The 26,149-nt window shown below is 38.9% G+C and overlaps 1 protein-coding gene across 6 annotated transcripts in view; it reads right to left on the bottom strand.

Moving 5' to 3' along the window:
- Window positions 1-26,149, bottom strand: part of ELAVL2 (ELAV like RNA binding protein 2) — a 143,841-nt gene that overhangs the window by 15,028 nt on the left and 102,664 nt on the right. For all 6 annotated transcript variants that reach the window (XM_059411547.1, XM_059411549.1, XM_059411551.1 and 3 more), the window contains one exon: window positions 479-632. In XM_059411547.1, the coding sequence (XP_059267530.1) occupies window positions 479-632 (154 nt within the window). The remainder of the gene's footprint in view (window positions 1-478; window positions 633-26,149) is intronic.

Genomic DNA, 26,149 nt, shown 5'->3' with positions numbered 1-26,149 from the left:
ATTCAAAATGTCAAACTCTTACACATGCCCGCGTAACACAGGATGGACCTAGAAACCAGCCTGAACAGCTAGTGTGGACACAGGGTCATGCTCCCTTAGAGAACAAGGTACATACTGCTGCATTAAACTATGCTTTTTACAAGAAAAAAGACTATTTATTAGAAGGAGTACTTAATGAGGAGGATAAGGGCTTTTTTCACACAGAAGCTTGGAAATGAGGATTATATCAGCTACAAATTTATTACATGCCATAAAACAGACTTCAAACATGCCCCTTCAGGGTATAAATGACGCAAGCTCGCTCACCCCACTCCACAATCTGTTTTTATCCATGCAGATTTATGAACAATTGTGTTTTCTGGTCCACATATACCTTTGGTGTGTTCCAGAGGCAAGATCACTGTACGGAAAGGCAGAGTATTTCACAGTCTGCCACTCAGAAAGTGTCAAAGGTTGTCTGGAGCAGCTGCCTACTTACCGGTGACCTGGTCAACAAGAATACGAGAAGTAATGATGCGTCCATATTGTGAAAAAAGCTGCTCCAACTCCTTCTGGGTCATTGTTTTTGGAAGTCCACTGACATACAAATTCGCATCTCTGATAGAAGCCGAACTTGGGCGAGCATAGGAAACCTAAGAAAGGAAATGGAATTAAGCATCTACACACACTGTTACCTCCCTTTGAAAATTCCAAGTTAGCAGCTTTTCCATACAGAGAACGTAACAAACAATGAAGTTAAAGCAAGTCTGGAGTTAACAGTTTTACTCATTTCTGGAGAAATGCTCAACAAATGGGAAATGCCACTCCCCTGGGGAGAGAAAAGAGAGTATTTATCCCTAGGTTTGCAAGTTTTCAAAACAAACCACACAGCACAACAGTAGGTTGTCCTCAGTGGGGCCAAACCCCTAAACAAGGAATGTAGGCTCAATAATTAAGTTTAAGGACTCTAAATTCATCCAACACATTTTGTGACCTGTTTTTGAGCCTCTTCCATCTCTACTGGTGGTGGTACAAAGTTTCTAATAAGTCACCCTATTATCAGTAAGTATGCCTTTTTGATTCATTAGCAAAATAACCTTCTATCATCCCTAAACCCCCACAAATTTAAGCACTTGAATGAGTTACAACCCTGGTCACTCTTTGCTTATTATATTCTTGTCCTCAAGTCTCTGCAGTGTTGTTTTTCCAAAAGGTCTTACGTCCCTTTATTGCCTCTACCTACCATCCTTTCAAAAAGCTTCCTCTCTTTAAGACATAGTGTCCCAAATTCTAGAAGGATGGAAGATAAAATAAGATTGCCTGTATTTATTTGTAATTAACATTCTTCATGTAAGCTCCATGCCCTAAGGAACTACATCTCTTTTTCTTATAATGATCATCCTCAATATCTTGGCATGTGATAGATGCTGGAACATTTGCTGAGTAAAACCCATCTCATACCCCACTGATCCTGTGGGTTCACACCAGCTTGGTATACCACAGGATTTAAGGAACAGTTCAGGCAGTCATCAAGAGCTTGCCCAAATTATAATTGACAGCTCTTTGCTTAGAACTATCTCTGCCATTTTTCAGATAGCTTTAAGTCTCATGTGCTATTCCTTACCACATTGCCTCTGGTTTATTTCTGAGCTTTCCTGGACTATCTAACTGCAAGAACTTCACAACATACCTCCCCCTCCATTTTTCAGATCATTCATAAAAATGGCCAGTGGGTCTAATGCTGATTTGTTCAAGTACCGTAACATGACAACTTCCGCTTACTTCTTTTATCTATTAGTATGCACCATAAATCTAGTCCGTTGCTCATTACAAAAGCAACAGCAACAATCATCTTTTCAATTTGAACAAGCTTTTTGGTATTTTCAAATATTTTCTCCATGGTTTAAATTATGTCCACAGTGTTATCAGCTTTTTATTTTTGGCTTTTCAGGCAGAGGAAAAAAAAAGCCAGGATCTATACTCCTTTATAACAGTCTTGCTATCTTTCATCTCTGCTCCACCAGTGTTAACATTTAATATTCTTATCCTTTATTCAACAAATTTGCTCATTAACAAGTGAAAATACACCTATTGGTCCAAACATGCTATCTGAAGTCAAGTGAGCACTGTCCTGTCCTACACATACATGGAATGTGGAATAGTGGTAGAGAGCAGATAGATAACTCTTCACATGTGCTTTGTCTCTATGCTTAAACACCTAAACACTTAAGAAGAATGAAGACTGGGGAACTTAAATGTAAGTGGAAAGTAAGAAATGAAGGCAAATTCCAAATGATCACCAAAATAATTTAAGTGGAATCTAGTCTTGGGGCTGTTATAAACTGAAAAAACAAAGCAAATGAATTACACATGCACTCAGTGATATGCAAAAATGAGTAACCAGTTTCTTTTCTAAAGCACAATTCTCAATTATCAGGCTACGCTAAAAATCCCACCACTTAAACTTGCTTTCAGTGCAGGGAGCGCTCAGCAAGTCAGCTGTTCGGCTGCTCCGGGTCACATGACTCAAGTGTTCCCTTTAGGAAGAGCCACTTCCCAGGAGCACCAGAGTAAGCATCTGTACATTTTCCAAGCTGGGAGGCTCTGGGAGGCAGGCAGCCACTCCGTGAGCAAAAGCAAGGCGTGAGGTAATGTAGTTCTAGGTGACAGCTCTCTAACCAGTATGCCTGGGCTCAAAACTACATGCCATTCATTAAAGGTTCTGTGAACTTGCATAAATTATTTAAGTCTATTACCACGTAACTGTACCTTCTTTGTATGGTTATTAGGAATAATTAACAAAATAATTTCTAATCTACATAAAATTCTTAACACAAAACCTGAAAACCTAGGTGACTATAAATATTATTTATCTCTACAAGCATCTGAGAATATAGGTAAAGACACAGACCATTAAAGTTGAAAGTAACCTGAATCCATTACTGTGTTCCAGAATAATTTACTCATGCAGTGACATTTACTGCTCTGTGCATTTCAGAGGTGTGTGGGTGGAGTGTTTTAAAAGTTATCCTAAAATATATTTAGGAAAACGGGTTTATATTTAGTGCTTATATAAAAGCTTTGAAAACATACTTGGGTCAGTTATGTTATCTGCTTTCTTTTTTTTTTTTATTTTCTTGAATGTCTGGTCTTAAGTTTACATTGCTTCTTTAATTCTCAGCTTGTATTGACAATATTTTATTTTCTGTTGATGCTCTAGCATCTGGGGCCTTGATCCTGGAGAGACTGCCCCTCCCAGGTATAGCTACTTCCTGGGAGAGAGTAAATGACCCCCAGGAGCATGCCTTTGATATATGAACAAACAACTCAGAGCCCACACCCATAACTCCTTTATCAAATTCTCACATACCACACCTATACCCGCCCCCCACCGACCTCACCCCAGGAGGCCAGATGCCTGAAAACTACCCCCCACCAAGCTAGAGTCCTCCAAAATTATTCACACTAACTCGTGCTAAACTTATTCAGCACACCTACTCTGCTTCCCCCATTTCCTTTCCACAAGGAACTCTAGTAAAAGCTCTGGGCCATGCTCTGCACTCCTGACTGACCATCCCTGATGACTCCCCATGTGACCCTACATGTCATGCTGACATACCCTGTTTCTAAAGATCTGTAACTATAAACATCTTCCTTCATAATGATAACTTCCATGTCTGCATGTCCTAGCATACCTGATTAAAAGCAACCCTGGGTACATTTTTAGAATACAAGCACATTAGAAGGACTCCAAGAATCAATACTAAGCCTCTGCAAAAAGAGTATTTTTCAATAACTTTGTCAGAAACTGGTTCCCATCACCACAGTAGGACAGAGGTAACTACATTGCATATAAACTCACAGTAGTAACAAATAATATTTCCATTTAATTTACACATAGGGACTTACAAGACTCACCATGTAAAAGCATTTTCAAATAGAGTGTTTTGTTTGTAGTAGATAAGGCACACATTAGTATTCTATAGCTGGGCAAATAGATAAATAACATGCCTAATGTTACATACCCCTGGATTCAAACTATGATCTTCTGACCCCATGTCCTTGCAGCCTTGTCCCGTTTTCTTTCTACAATTTACCACACTATAGTAACTTTTGTTCTGAAAGTTTGGAAAAATTAAATGAATCTTGGTTGTTTCTTTCACACACCACACACACAGTGAAACTGAGCTAAGACAGAAGAAAAGAGGATGACACTAGAAATTATAGTTACGTCAAAGTTATTTTATTTCATTTTCCATTAATATTTCTGAAAAGTAACTTCTCCCAAGAATGAGCGGTCATTAATTGAGATTCACTGCAGAAACTGCATGATAATTAGAATTTTAAAATTAGTTTTATTACTTTCTAATTCTTAGAATGAATTAAATGAGCAATAGATCTCCGCCCTACCCCCTCATCCACTTCCAAGAAATAAAAGTGTAAAAAAGGGCAAACATCCCTCTCCCAGACCACGGGGCCAAGTCTCGCCCCTATACCTCTGTTTCTCAGGATTAACAGGCCCCTCCCATGCTCTATCAAAGATGTCACTGTCAATAACATCCTTCTTTCTAAAACAATATTTCTTCTTCTTCCTCTTCTGCTGCTGCTTCTTCTTCTATCTCTAAAGATTATCAACAGAATATACTTAGATCCAAGTAGGAAAAAGACTCCCCCAATAGGATAAGGACTTGTATTTGGAGATTCAAATAGGCTTCCAGACAGAATTAATTTTTTAATAAACATACAATATATTTTTATCCCCAGGGGTACAGGTCTGTGAATCACCAGATTTACAGATTTCACAGCACTCATCATAGCACATTCCCTCCCCAATGTCCATATCCCCACCACCCTCTCCTGTCCCCCCTTCCCCCAGCAACCCTCAGTCTGTTTTGTGAGATTGAGTCTTTTATGATTTGTCTCCCTCCCAATCCCATCTTCTTTCATTTTTTCTTTTCCTACCGCCCAACCCACCCACATTGCATCTCCGCTTCCTCATATCAGGGAGATCATATGATAGTTGTCTTTCTCAGATTGACTTATTTCGCTAAGCATAATACCCTCTAGTTCCATCCATGTCCCAGACAGAATTTTTTATCTAGCAATTATCAGCAACCTTCTCCATTCTGATTTTTCTGTGGAGGTGAAGCTTATACTGGTGCCTTGAATCACTACAAGAACCACTCTTGAGCTATCTTAAACCTCAAAGTGTTTAATCTATTTTTATGGTTCTTTAAAGTTAAAACATCTTGGAGAAGACCCAAGAGATGGTTTTGTTTTATGGCAAATTATGTATTAGAAATACTTCAATCCAATGAACCTCCAGTATATGTCCCAGTGGGGTCAAAATAGCTTTTTCCTTCACCAACGGCAAGCTGTTCTCCTAATCTACATTCACTGGATTAATAGAATGGGTTTGGATTTAAAATTTTCACTGCCATTTAAACAGGTGAATATTTAATGCCTGAGGAGCAAGGTTATGAAATGTCAAAACTACTAAGTGAAGGATCTAATTTAAGAGGCAGCCAGAGAGTCTGCAATTTAAATATTTAAAGATGATACAGGGAGTACAACACTGAACACCAATCTACTCCAAAGATAGCAATTTAAAATTCAGGTTTATTTTGGAATTTCTCACAACCCTACAAGTGATATAATAAACAAAGACAAGCAATACTGAGATTTCTTGAGGGGAAGGAAGGGAAGCAGTTAGGAGTACCAGGCAAATAAATGCTCTAGCCAACAATTTCCCAAATTGTTCTTCACAAATGAGATCACACTGGACAAAAGAGAGATAAAAATAGATTTATCAAAGTAATTAGGTCTTGAAAATGGAATAGTTTGAAACACAATATATTCCTTGTAATTAAAAACTCATTTCTTCATCAGCAACTAAAACTAATTATACATTAAACATTCAAGGACAAGTAACCTATATTAAGAATGGGCTATCAAAACACAAGTTAATCAAAATACATAGAGTTAAAAGAAATGAAAATATCTTATGGGTTGAAAATATCTTATGGATAAGAATTAGTACTTTATTACATGTAAATAGTGAAGTTTAAAATCCCAGTACATTGCTTTTCATAGAAGTCCATTGCAATGCCTTTGTCCAAAAACACAACTGCTCTCATTTCTCTCTGATTCATCAAGGAAAGATCAGTGACAGTGGACATTAATACCAACAGATTAAAGAGATAAGGTCTATAAATGAACAAAGCAATTCCTTCTTTATTAAACTAAGGACATTTGAAAAATCTCCCACTGGCAAGATCACCATTGAACAACTTCTATCACTTGTCAATTACTGACCCAGGACTATAAACATTAAACCTGAAAATTAGATACTTGCCACTTCAGACTTTTTTGAAAAGCTCCATTCAATCTCTTCAGCTGAAAGGAGTGGACAAGGTCACGCTTGTGCCTATTTAAACTAAGAATTAATTGCTGTTCATATAAAAAAATGGAGTCTTGATGGGACTGTCTGAAAAATTACTATCTCACTAAGTGAAAGTTAGCTCTGGCTCTGGTAGAACGTAGCAAAGGTCTCATGGCAGCATTAAGCCTCTACTGAGGTGGCTACACTACACCCCTCCAAAAGAGCTCAGAAGTTAAGAACATAGAAGGATGGGATCTACAATCACAATTCAGGCCACAGACCTCAAAATTCACCCAAAAGGAAGAATTGTACTTTTATCTGCTTCTAAACGCAAAATCCTGCCAGGAACAAGTCTCAAACACACATCAAGGCATATACATATCATAGTCTAAGATTAAGTTTTTTAAGGATAGGCATGTTTCATAAAGGGTTGCAAATGAGTAACCCTGAGAGAACAAAGCATATGGAAATAAGTCCATAAGAAATCAAAGATTAGCTCTAGCAAAGGTGCTGGAGTTAAAAGCAATAATAATCACCCCTAACAGGAAAGCTTAAAAAGGGTATTATAGATTAGGGGAGTTACCTTTAATAGGTATTCCAAGATGTGGAATTCAGAAAACTACATCAGTGGAAAATGCACGTGAGACCTCAAATTTTACGGAGACTTGATTTGCTGAATGCTTTAAGTCTCATAAAGACTGTTTTAATTCAAGCAACCTCAGAAACACATCTGACTGTGTTCTTCTCTGCTTCAAATCCCTCAAGGGCTCCCTAATGCTTTAGGATTAATTTCAAATTTCTTAGTTCTTTATGCTCAGGGCACTGACTTCCCTTTTCCTTATAAACAAACACAACCTTCAGTAGTTTTCCAAACTTTCCTCCCTTACCTCCCTGTGTTAATACAACCTGCTCCTCCCACTTATCTAAATGTGAGTCTCTTCGGACTCAACAAGGGCATCACTGAGCGCCTCACGTCCACTCTCACCTGCCTTCTTCAGTTGGAGTTGGTACCCTTGCCAGTAGCTACCCTGCATCACCCATATTCTCATCCACACTGAGCAAACCAAGATACACTTGTCTCTTATCACTGCCTTATGTCCTTGAAGTAATAAACCTTGTCTTTACCCTACTCTGTACACCCTGGTACCTGCTGCACATTTACTGTAATGAAGAGGATTTATAATCACACACAAAGTAGGGAAGCTTCATGTTTGAAATCTTGTCTAAAAGTTAAGAGGGGCCATAATCTGCATTGTATATAGCAAATGCCATATGTGATGATACTCTGTGCACACTGTGCAGATGCCATTAAACATGTCGGAATGAAGTTTCATTTCACAAATTTGGGACTCAAATCCCCAGAGACAGTAAAATTTTTGATGGAATAATATGTTGCTGGGAGGAGAGAGGGTCTTAATTTTGGAGCAAAAAGAAAAGAGATCATTTAGCCCAATCCCTTGATTTTTAGGAAAGAGGGAGGCTGAGGCACACAAAGGTGATGTGACTTTTCAAAGACGCAGAGCAAGGGATTTTCCACTACCGCACTAGGCTGCAACACAGTCTGAAATCATACAAGTTTGTAGAAAATGACAATTACTGGGAGGATGATCAGACATTTACAAGGAGATACCAGAAGAGATAAGTAAGAAGGTAAGAACTTTAGCTCTGCTGAAGTTTTTCTTCTACATAGGTAAGAAAATCTGAAATACATTAAAATGGGTCTTTTCCTTAGGCCAGTTCCTGTATTTCTTCTACTAGTATTGCCTGATAGCCATTTAAGAAATGTCTGAGGGACGCCTGGGTGGCTCAGTGGGTTAAAGCGTCTGCCTTTGGCTCAGGTCATGATCCCAGGGTCCTGGGATCAAGCCGCATCTGGCTCTCTGCTCAGCAGGGAGCCTGATTCCCCCCCCCCCCCCCGCCCCGCCTGCCTCTCTGCCTACTTGTGATCTCTGTCAAATAAATAAATAAAATCTTAAAAAAAAAAAGAAAGAAAGAAAGAAAAAGAAATGTCTGAAAAAGAGTTAAGAGAGATAAGGGTAGGGGAGGGCCACTGAAGAGAGAAAAATCAAATCAGGAACCTGGAGACTATTGCTTTACATGAAGTAAATTAAAACATACCTCAAATAATCAGAATATTTTAGGTATCAAACATGCTTTAAAAAAAAAAAAATCTCCTATCACTTGACAGAAAGGGAAAATAGTAACTGGGTGTATTACACTAGCAAGACTACCCGGTTTTACATCATTTCCTTCAGCACAACAACATTAAATAAAATTCAAAGCAGGTGATTCTTATATCATAAAAATGAACAAAAGAGTAAATATTGTAAGCATAAAGTGATCATATATGACATTATTAAAAACAAAAGTGTGCTGGTTATAATACTTGTATTAAACAACTCATCATAAACTGGATACTTGACAACTGAGATTTCCTTTTTCACACATCTTAAATGGAGCCTCTGAGAAACTACACTGAGCTGAGTCTATTAAATGCTACCCAAATCAGGGGTACCTGGGTAGTTCAGCAAGTTAAACGTCTGTCTTCAGCTCAGGTTATGACCCCAGGGACCTGTGATAGAGTCTGGCATTGAGCTCCCTGCTCAGCGAGGAGCCTGCTTCACCCCCTGCCTGCTGCTCCCACCCCAGCTTGGGCTCATTCTCTCATGCTAATAAATAAAATCTTTTTTAAAAAGTTAGCCAATTTGATTTCATGCATATGTATTAATTAAATGAAAGTCCAAACAGACTGTCCTGACAGATAGCTTTGTATCTTATTATAGTTTCATTAAAATTTTGTTAAAGTAGGGATGCCTGGGTGGCTCAGTTGGTTAATCGGCTCAGGTCATGATCCCAGCGTCCTGGGATCGAGTCCCACATCGTCCTGGGATTCAGTCCCACATTAGGCTCCTTGCTCAGCAGGGAGCCTGCTTCTATCTCTGTCTCTGCCTGCCACTCTGTCTGCCTGTACTTGTGTGCACGCTCTCTTTCTCTCCCTCTCTCTCTGACAAATAAATAAATAAAATCTTCTTTATCCCGGGATCAAGTCCCGCATCGGGCTCCCAGCTCCATGGGGAGTCTGCTTCTCCCTCTGACCTTCTCCTCGCTCATGCTCTCACCGTCTCTCTCTCTCAAATAAATAAATAAAATCTTTTAAAAAAAAATTTTTTTTTTGTTAAAGTATCTAGGTATTTAGTACACTATCAAAGTTAGTAGAACACATCCGGCCTTCCATTGTTGCTTGTGCCTGGCTGTTGTACACAGCTGGTTCAACAAGGACTCTAGTGCTGGTAAAGGCAAACAGTGAGCCTGTGGTAAAGCATTCTTGAAAACGCAATTTAGGCCAAAAACACCTTCCAAATTTCTAAAAATCTCCGCATCTAAAGAATTTAACAAACAAACAAACCAAAAAAAAACCAAATAGATCAGGTAGTGATCTGGCATCTGAAAGAGGGTGGGAAGATTAAATCAGATGGACAATTGCAGCAGCGGTGGATTAGTCATCTTAAAGTCTAAGCAGGAATCTATCAATGGAATGGATATTCCATATTGCATTTCCAACCCCATACCTTCACTGAGCCCAGGAAAAATTTTCAAAAGTGTTTACACTTAAGTGGTTTGGGAGGGGGAAAAAATGGGGAGTTTCAGCTGTAACCACTAGAGTTCATTCCTATCCCCTCTGCATTAAGAAGTTTTCTGTATTGGTTAGAAAAAGCAAATTTCCTTACTTTTAACATTAAAAATGGGAAAGAAGACTGTTATTTATTTGGCCACATATCTTTTTTTTTTTTTTAAGATTTTATTTATTTGACAGAAAGAGAGAAATCACAAGTAGGCGAGAGGCAGGGAGGGGGGGGGGGGGGGGGAGCAGGCTCCCTGTGGAGCAGAGAGCCTGACGCAGGGCTCGATCAAAGGACCATGACCCGAGCCGAAGGCAGAGGCTTTAACCCACTGAGCCACCCAGGTGCCCCTTGGCCACATATCTTTAGGCAAATTAAGTAAGGGATGCCTGGCTGGCTCAGTGGGCAGAACCTGGAACCCTTGATCTCATTAGGGTCATGAGTTCAGGTCCCACATCTGATGTGGAGCCTACTTTAAAAAAAAAAAAAGAAGTATTAAGTAATATAAACAGCCTAGAATTGAGGCAAACATGAATTAGTTTAGTACTAGGTCAAAAAACTTACAGAGGCAAAAGAAAATGCATCATTACTGGTGAAGTTCTGGCTGCAACAGAGCATACTCTGAACTACTGACCAGAAATTGATGCTTGTACCAGTACTCTCCAAAGTCATGAAGTACTACAAACACAGGGCATGGAATCACAGAATAAGTTCAGACCCTGCCTCTGTTACCTTATCAATTATATAACTGGGGAATGAATAATTTCCGTACGTTCTCTGAAGCCTCTATTTCTTCATTTGCAATCTGACATTAATGATAGTTCTTACCTCACAAAGATTAAATGGAAAAATAAAACTATTAACACAAAGCTGGAGAACCATAGTAATGTTTCATCATACCACAGAATTTCATGTATATAGAAAATCACAATAACATAGATCATGATAACCTCAAACATTTAATAAATGATTACCATGTGCCAGGCACTGTTCTTGGTGTGTTATATATTTATAGAAGATTTGTGAGAGAGCGAGAGAGCATGTGCAAACACCTGTGGTGGAGGAAGGAGGGGAAGGTGTGGCAGAAGGAGAGAGGATCCCAAACCGACTCCCTGTTGGATGTGGAGTCCCCAACACAACAACCCTGAGATCATGACCTAAGCTGAAACTGAAATAAGATGCTTAACCAACACCCAGGAACCCCTCAGTATGTTACATGTATTAGCTGAATTGATCCGAATGGTAGGGTATAAATGGTAGGGTATAAACGGTAGGGTATAAATTATCATAAGTGTCCCTAATTTATGTTAAGAAGAAACTCAAAGGTGACTATTATCTCTGAGAAGACACAGAGAGGGCCATTTGGCAAAAGATATATGCACTTTAAAAAGAAAACAGTTCAAAGGGGAAATAAGTAAGTCTCTCCCAAATCCATGGCAGTTAGTATAAAAATTAATCCTTACTAGTAATTACTTTACTACAATATTCCCAGTATTTTGTAAGATAATGGCAGAGGAGCACGCTGGAAAGCCTGGCTGAAGCATGAGGAAAAGGGTGTCTTGCTGTCATATAGAGGGTCCATATCAAGCATATTTAAATGAGCTGATAGAAAAGACCAACTTAATCTTATTTGTCTAATTAAATTTACACGTATTAAATAATCCTCCCACCTCCTTATTCTTTCTCATAAAAGATCTGTTAGAGACTAAAGTCGAATGCAAAATGAGAAACAGGAGAAATCCATTTCAGGGAGACAGTGGTAGAAATAATAAGTGGACTTCGGGGAACAGGGCCTATTTTCTTAGGCCTGCAGGTATGCTTCTGAATGTGGGCTGCAGGTTATTTGTGGGATTCAACTGCAGGTTATTTGTCACTTTCATGTGTTCTTTTTTCTCTCTCAAACCCTAGATGGAATATGTTCAAGCCCTAGGATACATGACCTACCAAAATTGGCTTGTCGAGAACCTTCTTTTTCCACACATTACCAACCAGTGTTGGTTGAATGCAGATTCAACCAGTGCCTAATGATTCAACGTGATTTCACAGTAGAAAAAAATGCTAAGGTGGCTATGCTAGCAGGGAGTACTGTGAATTTTTCATTTTGGACACTATCACTAAATATAGTGGGAGGACATTAGGGAGACTTCAAGAAAAAGAGAAATCTCAGTACTAGTACTCAAAACTCAGCCGTGTCTCAGGCTTCCTCAACACTGCCAGCGCAGCAGACTGCCTTGATGCCTCCTCCCAGGTAACAGGATGCCTCCTCCCAGGTAACAGGACCGCCATTCGCTTACAAAGCTTTTCTATTACTAGGCTGTAAAGTCCTAGAGGGTTGAAACTAATTCTTGTACCGGCCCCTATCTTACAGCCCCACCCACCAAGGAGGCACTCCAATTCCTGCTGACCTGCATGGCCTCCTGCAGGGGCACTTTCTGAATGAAGTACCTCTTAGGCAAGGTGATTAGAAGGTGTGATGCTTGTCCAAACAATCTGGCTTTCTGTGCTTCACTGTAAACAATACAAGTTAAACTGGCTTGCAGAAAAAGAGTGTACTCATTCAGTTCTTAGAAAACCATTCTCCAGGAGTTGCTTCTTAAGGGTTCTTCTTTCAAGATTCTGAAATTTGATCAGATGCAGTCTCTAACAAAAGCTATACTATCAAAGTTATTAGTTACAATTTTACCTCCAAAAATAAACTTAAAATATAATTTATATAGCACTGGACCATCCAGCAGATGTAAAGCACTGCCAACAGATTAAATGTTGAGTTAGAAAGTGAAACCTAAAGAAGGTCTCCACAGTACTGTAGAAGTAAACTGGATAGGTTTAACGATAAAAGTCAACAAGCACTGGTTGGTAATGTGTGGAAAAAGAAAGTTCTCAACAAGCCAGTTTTGGTGGGTTACATATCCTAGGGCTTGAACATACTCCATCTAGGGTTTGAGAGAGAAAAAAGAACAGGTGAAAGTGACAAAGGAAAAAAAGACACAGGCTGATGGACATTACGTGGAAAATCACTCATAAAAGGAAAACAATAGTTCGATCTTCATTAACTGTAGAAAAGAAAAAGCAGGTATGCCCTTCATATATCCTTCATTTGGATGTGTCCTCAATAAACGGTAAGATCTCTCAGGAAGTGTCAGAGTTTCACTTTTGGTTTCACTTAAATTGTGAATTTTCCTATCTTTGAGCATATAGAGCACATCTCCACCATCCTTATAAACAATATCCAGAAACTTCCTCCTTCAGAAATTTTAAATAAAAGCTTAAGTATTTTGTGAATTGCTCTGAAGACAAATCTGACTGCTCCTCTGACAGTAGACCATCCAAGGGAAAAAAAGGTAACATACAGTAAAAAATAAAATAAAATAAACAAATGCTTTAATAGCAAAATAAAAAGTCAGTAAGTAATGACCTTGGTATAGGGCAGTATAGGCAGAGAATGACCCAAGGCAGGAAATAGGACTTGGACTTGCATCTTCAAGGATGAGGAGGCCAGGTGAGCAAGATTAAGGATCTCTGTAGAACAAAAACAACCCTGTAATACCAAGTTGGGGCAGATTCTGGAGCCCTTTTATGTCACAGAAAAGCATTCAATGAGCAGAGGAGTGATAGCCTACAGAAATATATATACATATACATATACAATATGTGGGTCAGACACATATATGATATAGAGGTAATTTTCCCATGATAAGCTAGGTGAGAATAGTCAAAATCAGTGTTGCCATTTAAAAAGCTAACTTAAATACAATCTACAGAAGTTCACTTTTGTTCTATAACTAGAAGAAAAACTGCTTCACCACAATGTTGGTTCAGATATCCAAGTCTTCTTTGACCTACTTATACATACAGTAATGAAAATATAATGATCCTATTTCTGTGTGTACACTAAATACTCCACAGAGAAATTTCATCTTGGCACCATTTTTAAATATCTTAAATGAATCTCACAGGTTACAGATTTATGGTATATATGAACAAATGAATTAATCTGCCCAAAATTCATCTCTATAGTTCCTTTCATGAATTAGGTCTTCACTGCAAAAGGATAAATGTAAACTATGGGGCTAGGTTTAACCAAATTTTCCTCCCAATCATTTTCATAGAAGGTTAATACTCAACAGACTGAGCACACTTTATAATTTCCAAATGTAAGTTTCTTCCAAAAAGTACATGTCACATAAAGGCCTCTATGCCTTTGGATGAGACATTCCTTCATGTCTAATACCTGTCTTCTTTCTTGGCATGATAAACCCTATTTTGTAAAACCCTATCACCTCTGAAGCCATTGCAGAGGCCTCTCGACAGGCAGTGACCTATCCATTCCCACTGCACTCTGCATTCACTTATCATACATTAAAAAAAAAAAAAGTCATATAAAGTAAATGCTGTCTCTCCCTATTATACAATGACATCAAGAACAAGACGATATCTTGTCATATTTTAGCATGGCTCCAACATTTAGCAAAGCTGACTGGTACATACTAGATACTCAAAATGCTTGCAGAATTAAGTACTTCATTACTCACAGATGCTCCCTATCCAAGATTCCCCATCTAAGATTGTACAGTCTTTAAAAAAAAAACAATTTCCGATTCTTTTTTTAGTATTACTTTTTATATCTTTGCCCTTGGTGGGGGAGGAGAAGAAAAAAAAGCACATGTACAGTGGCCATTAATAATTTTTAAAAGCATATGCCCCTTCCATACAAACTTGGAAACAAACTGTTGAACTTGCTATGATGATTTCACATAATGTAAAAGCCCCTAATGGGATAAGGCTCTTAAAGATTAAATACTCGCTTTTACCAAACCTTTAACGTCCTTAAAAAATTATTCCTCAAACATCTAAAGGAAAATTTCTAACAATCTTCCTTCAAACACCTGTTGTAAATGTAAAAACAGTTTGCAACACATACCTATATTACAATTAAATCACAACAGCCAAGAAGTGTTTTCAGACCTGTTTTAACCCAACTGTCAGGAATCTAGTGTGTGTATGCTTCTATGTACACACGCATATGCACAAAAAGTTAGGAAACTACCTCACTTTCTTTCAAGGTGAGCCTGTCCTTTGGTAAACCTTAATGAGTACAAACGATACACCATTTGAGGGGGGTGGGGAGGAATAACAAACATTTTGGATTGCACAAGGCATTTATCTCTCAAATAGACCTAGATGAAAATTTACATGTCAAACACATGTAACAGCATTTGAGAAGAGGAAAAAAAGGATAGGAATGTTATTATAAATCCTCCCCAGAACCGAAGAAACTTTTACCAAATATATTTTGTGGACCTGACATTAAGTTATACAACTATGAAAAATTTATTCAATAGAGAGTTTAAAAGGAATAACCCCTGAAATACTACTGAATGTTTTATAACTTCAACCTATCAAGATATTTTTCTCTCAACATGATTAGACATTAGAGAATAATCACAGGGAAAGCTTTTTTAAATGAACTGATTTGCAGGACTAATAGTCTCATTCAAAGACAATCCCTCATTCTCCAAATATCTATTAGACACCTGAGCTATATATCCTCCCAAACAGCTTTAAGAAAAAGTAATTACTGTATTCCTAAAGCCTTTTGTATGCCAGTTGTGAAGATCTTACAAGAAAGAGGGTTGGGTTTTGTTTTGTTTTTAAGATTTTATCTGACAGAGAGATCACAAGCAGGCAGAGAGACAGACAGAGAGAGGGGGAAAGCAGGCTCCCCACTGAGCAGAGCGCCCAATACAGAACTTGATTCCAGGACCCTAAGATCATGATCTGAGCCAAAGGTGGAGGCTTAACCCACTGAGCCACCCAGGTGCCCCAAGAAAGAGGGATTTTAAGGAAAACACCAACAACCTTAAATGTACACAAGGAACAGGCCATATCACTGCCATTTGTAGACACCTCCAAAAATTTAAAGAACAGCAGCAGGAGGGGATAACCACCTTTACCTGTGTTGCAAGACAAAGTGCTCTCTTGCTTCAGATGTGCGGAAGCACCTCTCACTTTACCTTGAGAATCCAGTCCTGAGGTATTTAATTACACCGTCGGGAGCAGCGAATGGTCTGGCACTGTGCCCTTTCCCTGGGTCTCGCTGATTGATAGCATCAATAACATTCACTGGCTGTAATTAAACCGCCAAATAGTACCCCATTTGCAACTTGGTAGATCAATGTTCTTTAATACTCAAAGGACAAAGTACAAAGGTGATAGGTGTTTTTAGCCCTCACCTTCATGATTCATTTGACTTTGTACGCCAGAGCAATGTGCAGACAATGCATATTTCACAATTCCCCCAAGACACTGGTTAATGAAGAACACTATGGAAAATCCTGTAAGTTGGTGACAATTACTTATTAACCCATTTTTGCAAATCTGAGAACAGAGACATTTTAAGCCTTTTGGTGACAGTATGCACTGCTTTCACATAGCTTTGGGACAAAATTCAATTTATAGGTCAAAAGGTTTCTAAATTAAGGTGACATACAGTAAATAGGTCTTTCTTCCTTTCAGTATTTGTAACATGCGACGTGAGGGAGTATTTATGATAACAGAGCAAATTCCCATTTACTTAAACCATGACTAGAAAAGTTCAAACATCCAGATTCTAGGGAGGGGGAGAAGAGGGGCGTGATTGGGAGCCTATAAATAGGCTATAAATTTTTATTGCACTTTAAAAGCAACTTCCATATTCTAAGGATTCACAACCATCTTGAATCATATAATTCAACTCCCCAATCTCTATACTAACATGAAATATCCATTTTAAATGAATGGGCCCCAGAAGAACCATGCTGCAAATTCCCAACCCTCAGAATCAAATATTAAATGACGTTTATGTACTTGTAAAGCTAAAATTAATTAATGACACCGAAAAGCTCTGAAAATGAGTACTGTGCGTGTGTGTGTGTGTGTGTGTGAGAGAGAGAGAGAGAGAGTGTTTTACTTAAGTCCAGCATTATATTCATTAAAAGTACATCCGTTAACTACAAGTATTCCAGATAGTTTATGATAGAACCCACAAATGAAAATCTTATTTACATGTAGATTTATTTTGAAACAAGCACCACAGACCTATCCAAGTTCATATCATTAAGGTCCGCCAAACAATGGTTCTCAGGTCAGACCACCACCTATTAACAATCACCTGTAGTGTTTGGTTAAATACAATCTTTGTTGTCAGTCAGTTTTACTGGAGTCCAGAAATATGCATTTTATCAACCGCACCACACCGGAAATTCTGATGAATGTTAATGTTCTGGCACTCCCTTACACAGGGAGACTTTAAACAGGTAATCCTCAAACTCTGGGGCCATACTCAGGGTTCCTAGAAACTAGTTTTCCTCCTTGTCACCAATCAATGTTGGTTTCCAAGGGAGTAAGAAATTCATAGGCAGCTTGAAAGGATATATGAATATGAATCACTGACAAATATAAACATGTAAAAGTAAAACAAAGCCCGTAAAACTCATCCCAAGGTATTTCCAAAAACAAGCTTGGCTGACTGGGGCTCAGCTAGATCAGGGAGCTCATCAGCTTGGCTGGTCTGTGCAAAAGGCTGTTGTGCTTAATTCTGTGAGGTGAGAGCCACTCTCAGTGACTCCAGAATCTTTCTAGGAATACCAACAGGGTCATTTGGGTGAAAACAAATAGGAATAGTCAAATTTCTAACAGTCATTTAACAAAATTTGTGGAAATGAAAACATTTTCTGAATGACTAGTTTCCAGCACCACGCAGGTGCTTGCTGCTCACCTGAGGGTCAGGGAGGGTCACTTCAAGACTCATTAGCAAACCCAGAACCTATACAGGAAGGATTACACTTCTCTTTCCTATGGGAGGAGGTAACCTTATACTAATGACCAAAAAATGGAGCACATTAGCATGATTTATTGATTTTTTTTCACAACCCACTTCTCTATAGCACAAGGTAACTACAATAGCTTTTCAAATATCCAACAAAATTAAACCAACGAACTGAACAGGGTGACTATTTTCATCACAGAAAAAGTAGCTTTTCAATTTCCCCAATTAGATTTCTAAAATACTACTCTACTATAGAAAAGACTGAAAAAGAGCTTAATATTCTTGATCTTCTCTTTCTAAAAGCCACGGGCCAACACAAGTACTTTCTACCTCTGGATGTTCAGTAACATGCTACACAATAATTGTGTCATCAGTACCACCCCACCATTTTACAAATAAGAAAGCTAGACCAGGAGAGTGAGAGCAGGACAGAAAGCCAGGACTTACGGCACAAGGTCTTAATGCCACATTCAAAGGAACACTCCTCATTTGGGATGAGGGGCATACACGCAACAGACTGCCTATACCGTTTTCAAAACACAGCCCTCCCTCTCTGCTTAACCATTAACAATAGGTCAAGAAACATCCAAAGTAAAATCCCACAAGCCAGATTAGTGCTTGTAGCTTAGAAGTGATGCTAAGGGCAATGACAGGAAAAATCTGGCAGATGTGGGAGATAAAGAAAATGGACCTCACGTGCTTTTGTAAAGAGTCCGCACACAAATGTGACAAATGCACTTTAACTTTTTAAACTTGCATCTAAGACTAGCAAGAACCTACCAGAAAAACATTCTGAACAGGTCGTGTCCTATAGAACAGAGATCTGGACAGTTACTACTCCCATTACCATCAAAATACTTAAAATCTCTATGAACTTGCCCATCCACTAACCAGGACCTCCAGACACTGGTTTTCCTCTCAAGCTGGAGGTGTGGATGTCGACAGTACTCAGCCTAAAAGACAGCAGTTTTTCCACGACTAGGAAGAGCTCCGTTTTCTCACACCTAACAGAGATCGGATTCAGAAAGTCTCAAGACAATAAAACATCCCAATGAAGGTCCCCAAGAAAATATTCCATTTGTCTGTAGTGGTATCCATAACCCATTTCTAAGGAAAACACCTGAATATCAATAATACGAGATGGAAAGAAAATAAAAGCCACCAGTGTCAGCCAACGTGACCATACATTCCTGTTCCTAGTGGTGTTATCAACTGCACTGGGTTTTTAACAAGTCCCTTAACCTGAGCTGAATTTCACTGGTCAAAGGGAGTATTTGCCTGGGGCGCTAGGGTGGCTCTGTTGGTTAAGCATCTGCCTTTGGCTCAAGTTATGATCTGGAGGTCCTGGGATTGAGCCCCATATCAGGCTCCCTGTGGGAAGTCTGCTTCTCCCACTGACTCTCCCCCTAATCCCACTGCTCTAAATACATAAATCCTTAAAAACAGGGTGGTGGTGGGGGGGGTAGGAGGAATGTGCCTACAAAAGACTATTGTTTTTGCATAAATCCAGACAAGTAGAAGGATAAAAGTCCTATGCAAAAAAGTCCTACTACAAAAGTAGATAAAGCAAGAAATTAAGGAACCCTTCTTCAGAACATCTTAACCTCTCAAGCTAACTTTACAGGACACACTGAAGCCACTCAACTACCTGGCAGTACTTCTCCCAAGTCATAAATAAAAGGCCACAAGCCCTACCCTACCCTTAAAGAGCAGTAGAAAAGATAAGCAGACAAGCATTAATGGTGCCTAGCCGAAATGCTTTTGCTGATACACATCTATGAAATAGGCAGGAAAAGCAGAGGCTTGGAAAATAGAATGATCTATAAATTCCCTCCTAAGAAAGATGGGTTCAAACAAGTGCTAAGACTCTCCCACCATCCCCCTGTCCTGATTCACAAGCAGGGGTGGGCAGGAAGTAAGTGGAGACAATGCTAGAGGGAACCTTCCTCCTCACCTATCCCTCTGTGCAGGCTCATCTCTGCTCTACCAAACCAATCTACAGAAAAGCCATTCAGATAATGCCAAGTTACTGCCCTCTGGAAATTTTCAAATGTCTCCTTTCCACTATGAAGGGAGCTTGGAAGGAGCAGGAGTTAACACTAATAGGCCTGAGTTGGGATGATGAAGTTCTGGACTAGGCTAGTCTACCTGCCCACACTGTCCAGGTCATCCAAGGTGAGTAAGTAACAACCTATGGTACTTTTTGTGGTTAAAAAAAAAGAGAGAGAGAAAAAGGGGGCACCTGGGTGGCTGAGTTGGTTGAACGACTGCCTTCACCTTGGGTCATGATCCTGGAGTTCCAGGATCAAGTCCCACATTGGGCTCTCTGCTCACTGGGGAGTCCATTTCTCCCGCTGACCTTTCTCTCCCATTCTCTCTCTCAAATAAATAAATAAAATCTTAAAAAAAAAAAAAAAAAAAGAAATAAAGAAAGAAAAAAATCAAGCTCACAATGGAGTATTCTACAAACACATGATGAGCATTATAAAAATAATACCTTATTTTAAATATCTTATTCCTCATCTCCATTGAGGACAATGGTAACTAGTCTCGGTGTGCATATAAGAGTTTTATTTAAATGCACTGAAGGGGTCTGATAATCTGATGTAGCAATATATTGGTAACACTTGGCACACAGCTCTAGAAAGTTCCAGACCATGAGTTAAAAAGGAAGTTAAAATACATCCAGCCTTTATTTTTAAATAGGCAAAGAAATTATTCACTCAGCTTCCATCCTCACTTCCACTCCTCATACGTACTTTTTCCACTTTTTTTATCCCTCCACAAACGAAAGTCTGACCAGCCAAACAGCAGTTTAGGTTAACATCTCAGAAGTTGTCAGTTAATTTGAGGCCTGTCCTTCAGACTACTACTTTCAAATTTCCAAATCTGGTCAAGGTAAAAGGTAAATGATGATCCAAATGCAGCAGTGCTGAAATATGGGGTACTTTATAGGAGATGCTTTGTTAGGTCTATTAAAAAACTCACACTTCTACAAACATCTACACTTTGCACAGAAAACAAAATCAACTACATAAGCTAAAAGAACACTAGGGTAGCCGGAGATGCTCAGAGAGATGCAGGATTTCTACCAAATAAAACTTCCTTTCTTCACAAATACTTAAGTCCAATCCATCAGTGCCCTGCTCGAAACTCTTTCATCGTTCTCCCTCACCTACAATATAAAACCTTGGCATGGTACAGCTGTCTTTTATGATCCCCCAACACTCTCTGGCTCCTTTCTGCATTACTTCCCCTGCTTACTGCTCCAGCTAATTCTATGTGGTTCCCCTACCATCTGCTTTCAAACTTCCCTACAAAAGCATAAGCTCTCGGCAGTGTTACTGCTATTATGAAACCCACTTGTCTCAAACACCCCAAAATGGTGCTGCAGATATTCAAACATAGCACCCAGCAGGTGGCAAGCCTAACTTCACTCACATTTCCAACTTCCATGCCCGATCCTTCTCATCCCTAAAGAGTCAATGATTTATGCAGCATTTTCTAAAGGTCAGAATTAAATTTTATAAAAGAACGGTTTAAATGGTAAGTGAAAACCAATGCCCTCCCTAGTAATTCTGTACCAAAAACAGGGTGAAGCTAGGGAATGGTTTCCCAGCACAAATTTTACTGTGGCTGATAAACTTTCAACAATGGCAAAGAGTTAAAACTGTTCTCTCTTCAGGACGGGGTGCTACACTTCACTACTAACTAAATCATTCCATGATAACCATGAGTTCATTAAATATTTATTAAATAGTTACACCCTTTACAATGCAATCTGGCAGAACATGGAAAGCTTAAAAAAAAAAAAAGTAATGAACATTCTCAGTGACAAATAAATTGACTATTTTTACAGATAAAATGGAAACTTAGACAATTAAAAGACTTGTCCAAGATCACAAAGTCAGTTAAAACACTTTATCAATGTCAGGGAGACTAAAATTTCAGAAATGCAGTTCTGTATTCCTCCTATATTAAGGATATAGTTCCATAGGAAGAAATTTTTGTGACCCTGGGTTAGGTAAGGGTATCATGCATTCAATACCAAAAGCATTTTATTCATTAAAAGAACAAATTCATAAATTAGACCTTGTCAAAACTTAAAACTTTTGTTCTTTAAAAATCCCCATTAATAAAATGAAAAGACAAATAAAAGTAGTAACAATAAGGACATAGTTCATGCTAAACAAACACACAAAAGAAGTCTGTACATATGACAGTTACTGGAAAAGGGATAGTAGTAGGCTAGTGAGAAAAAGATATAAATTAAAAATAATTTAAATCAACATTATGGCTAAGAATAAAGGTCTATTGGCTTTACTTAACTGTTCTCTAACAAACTGAACACTTTAAGAAATAGACACTATATTTATTTCAATTTTTGTAAAGATTTATTTATTTGACAGAAAGCGAGATCACAAGTAGGCAGAGAGGCAGGCAGATGAAGGGGACAAACAGGCTCCCCACTGAACAGAGAGCCCTATACAGGGCTGGATCCCAGGACCCTGAGATCATAACCTGAGCTGAAGGCAGAAGCTTAACCCACTGAGTCACCCAGGCACCCCAGTATTTCAATTTCTATAACAGTTTTTCCATATGACTTTAAATGGTGGTTTGGTTATTTTAATATGAGAAATTTCCATTAATATATGTCAATTAATAACCTTTAAGCAAAGTTAAAATTTAGATTGATTTATGTCTGAAAGATTAAGAAAAAAAAAATTTATCTAATCTAAACCAAATTTAGGCAGTTTTTCCATGCTGGTAGGATTTCCAAATAGGGATTTTGCTTTCCTTCAATGGGGCAGAGAAGCCATGATTTTCTCAGGGTACCTACCAGTAATAACAAAAAACTTCTATTCCTTGAGGTAACATCTCCTACTTCCAAGATAAAGCAAGCCCACTTTTGGGAATAACAAGTATTTCAATACCCCCGTAGGAGGGGGAGAAGTTGGGAGTGACGCTGGGAGGAAAGACTTCCATCACCTATTCATAGTACTTGATGGGGGGGATGGGGTGGGGGAAAGGAGCATAGAAGACTTTTTGGAAATCTTCAATATTTTACTCTATTAATTATGAATTTAAGTCTGGTACCATTAGCCTAGGCAAAAAATGCATTTTCCCTTGGTGGGGGAAGGGTATTAGCTTGAAGCCATACATGTTTCATATACCAGTGTAGATTTTATCAGTACCTGAGACTCCTAAAAACAAGCAAAGAACATGAAGACTGAACACAGTAGTCACAACCACTGAGATCCCAAACAGTCCACAGAACAAAGGGCTCCCCTGGGGAACAGTGGGGTCTTGATGAGATTCCCACCCCCTTGCCCCAGTATACAATTTTTGACGCTGTCATGATAAGATTCCCATCCCCCCACACTTGAATTGTGTACATAATATACTACCTTTTCACTACACTCCCTAATATCAGAAGTTAAAAACATCTTGAATTCTTCACACCATATTTACCATCTCAGTGTCAGGGACAATGTGGGCAGGCTTTATCATGACTGCCTCCCACATAGCTCAGAGATGGTGTGACATCACCAGCAAGGTAAGCTGCCAAAACATAAACCTAATAAGGAAAAAAATGGGATCCTTAGGAGAAGACAATAAGCACTCTGAAACTTTAACCTATGAATGCTATTTATAATAAATATCTTTCTAACGTAAGGTGAACATACTAAGTTTTTCTCATTTCTAAAGTGAAGATGGTATGAACTTCTTTTTACTCTGAATGCTGAACTATATATCATTCAGTATGCTAAGAATTATCCACGAGAAGATTATCAAGGTAAAAGATGAAAACAAACTGAACTTTGAATGCAAAAATACCAAATAGATAGAGAACCCACCTATTCAGAAAAGGTACATTTTGGTGGTTTCTACATGCTAGGCCTTACACTTGCTGTCATGAACTGGAAAGCTTATTAAAAAGCAGATTTCTCAGCGGCGCCTGGATGGCTCAGTGGGTTAGGCCTCTGCCTTTAGCTCAGGTCATGGTCTTGAGGTCCTGGGATTGAGCCCTGAGTCGGGCTTTCTGCTCAGCGGGGAGCCTGCTTCTCCCTCTCTCTCTGCCTATTTGTGATTTCTCTCTGTCAAATAAATAAATAAAATCTTTATTAAAAAAAAAAAAAGATTTCTGCATCTCACCTCTGGACATTGATCCAGGAGCTCAGTAGTGGGCCCAGGAATCTGCATTTCTAATTCACTTCTCCTGGTGATTCTAATGCAACCAAGTTTAGGAATAATTTCTTTAGGATTTCACAGTGCCTGAGGGACTTTGTTTCACTCATGGAAGAAATACTGAATATTCGTCATTTATTCAACACACCATCCATCTATTGCAAAAAACCCTACTGGGCTAATGCTATTAGGAAGCCCCAGGAGAAACTGCTAAATAAACCACCTTTCACAGCACTTGATACACTGCTTCAATATTGCAATTACTAGGAATTCTACCAAATGCATACTAAATGCTAGGTGGCTTGGAAGATTTAACTTGAGGAGCACACAAACATTTGTATACTCATATATGATGTATGTATTAATTAGTCTACTGTAGCTTTCTAAAGGGAAAGAGTTTTGCCACATTAAATGTAAGAGTTTTGTCTTCAACGGCCTGGACTTAGCCAAGCTCTTTCAGCACTAAGGTCTCAACTCTTTTATTGAGGGCAATGGCTGAAGAAAGTACTTCAGATGGGCTCCCATAGATGGGGAGATTGCTATTCAACTAAAGCAGCATGAAAGGGTATGCCAGGAGTTGAGACTACAGGGGAATATGTGCAGAGCCTGAGAAGATCAGCTCACTAAGGAAGAGACAGGTTGACTACCCAGAAAGTAGTAATAACACTGGGTCAACTCCAAAGTTAACTCAAACGATAACGGTGAAAGAGCAGGGAAATACAAGAGAGGTCTGAGTGAGAAGTAACATGAGGAGACTGGTATTTGTTTAAGTTTAGTCCTACAGTCACTGCCAGGATGGACTGCAAGAAGGATAAAAAGGCTAATTTATGAAATGGTATCCCAGAGAATGGAATGGTTTAAGTGGAGCTTCCAAAAGGTACTTGAAGCAGCAAACATGAGGAGAAAACTGGCTCAAGATGTTGCCTAAGAACACACAAAACATGTCTCACTGAAAATAAGAGGAAAAAACAAAATACAAAGAACAAACAGACAAAAATGGTGCTCTATAGTTTTGGAAAATGGTCTGCTTTGCCTCTCAGAGAAATCTGGGCCAAAATGAGGATACCAGCTGTTATCTGATATTTTTACAGGAACTGAATGGGGGCGGGGAAAGAAGTAGCCTGCTGCCTTCCCCACCACTCCCACCCCCATTTCGGAAAATCAGAAGTAGCAGATGTCACAGTTTAAAAGCCACAAGGCATTACTGTCCTTTCTTCCATGTATTCTGCCTGAGCAGCTGGGCCCTGAAGAGAAAGCCGGGCAATGGGCAGTGAGGAAGCAGCTGCCATCAATGGTTTCCTTGCAGGCCATGGAAATTTATTCTCTGGCAACCTGTTTCCCCCGCATTTCTGCCTTCTTATGGACATTACTGCAAAAGAACTTACAGCAAAAAAACTGACTCACTAGAATGAAATAAGGGCAGCTATTTCTGGAGTGGAGAAAAGGGTATGTTCTGGTATGAGCCATCCCAACCATCTATTCCAATTTCTTCTTAACCACAACTCAGGATCTCAACACGAAGATAAATTAGCAGCAATTCTGGAATCAATTTAACATGAGGAGCCCTGCAAAACGTCCTCAGGAAGACAGAGGGCACACAAAACAATCTGAAGGTAACTGGATATTAGAGGTTTTTTTGTTTTTTTTTTAACAGCATTTGTTATTATTTAATAGTAATAGAGCTCAATAGTACTAGTAAAAGGTTAACCTTTGTGACCTCCCCCTAAAAAAAAGTGTGCAGAAAAGTATGGAATTAAAATAAAGCAATCCAGATTTTAAAAAAAAAAAAAAGTCTTTGTGATTGTAGACTATATTAGAAATCTAATTTTTCCCCCTCAAATTTTGGTAGCATAATTACCAGGTCATTATCTGGCTAAAGTGAATATTTTCAGAGGACATTTTCTTAATCAACAATTCTTGGACATCTTACCATCCAAATGCATTTGGGACCCCCCCCCATATAGTTCCTTTTAGATGAGACAGATCTGGGGGGCATTTTTCCTATGGGCCAACAAATATAAAGAATGAGATGTCAAAACTATCCAGAGCTAATGAATTACCTTAGCTGACAATTCTGAGAGAAGCAACTTTTAAACACAAAGATGACACTGCATTTCCAGATTTCTGAAAAAATGAGCAGAAATCTTCTAGACAAGTCTCTAAGCAAGATGG

This window comes from Mustela nigripes, chromosome 9 (genome assembly GCF_022355385.1).
Source record: "Mustela nigripes isolate SB6536 chromosome 9, MUSNIG.SB6536, whole genome shotgun sequence".
NCBI lineage: Eukaryota > Metazoa > Chordata > Mammalia > Carnivora > Mustelidae > Mustela > Mustela nigripes.
This window is presented reverse-complemented; position numbering and strand designations above follow the sequence as displayed.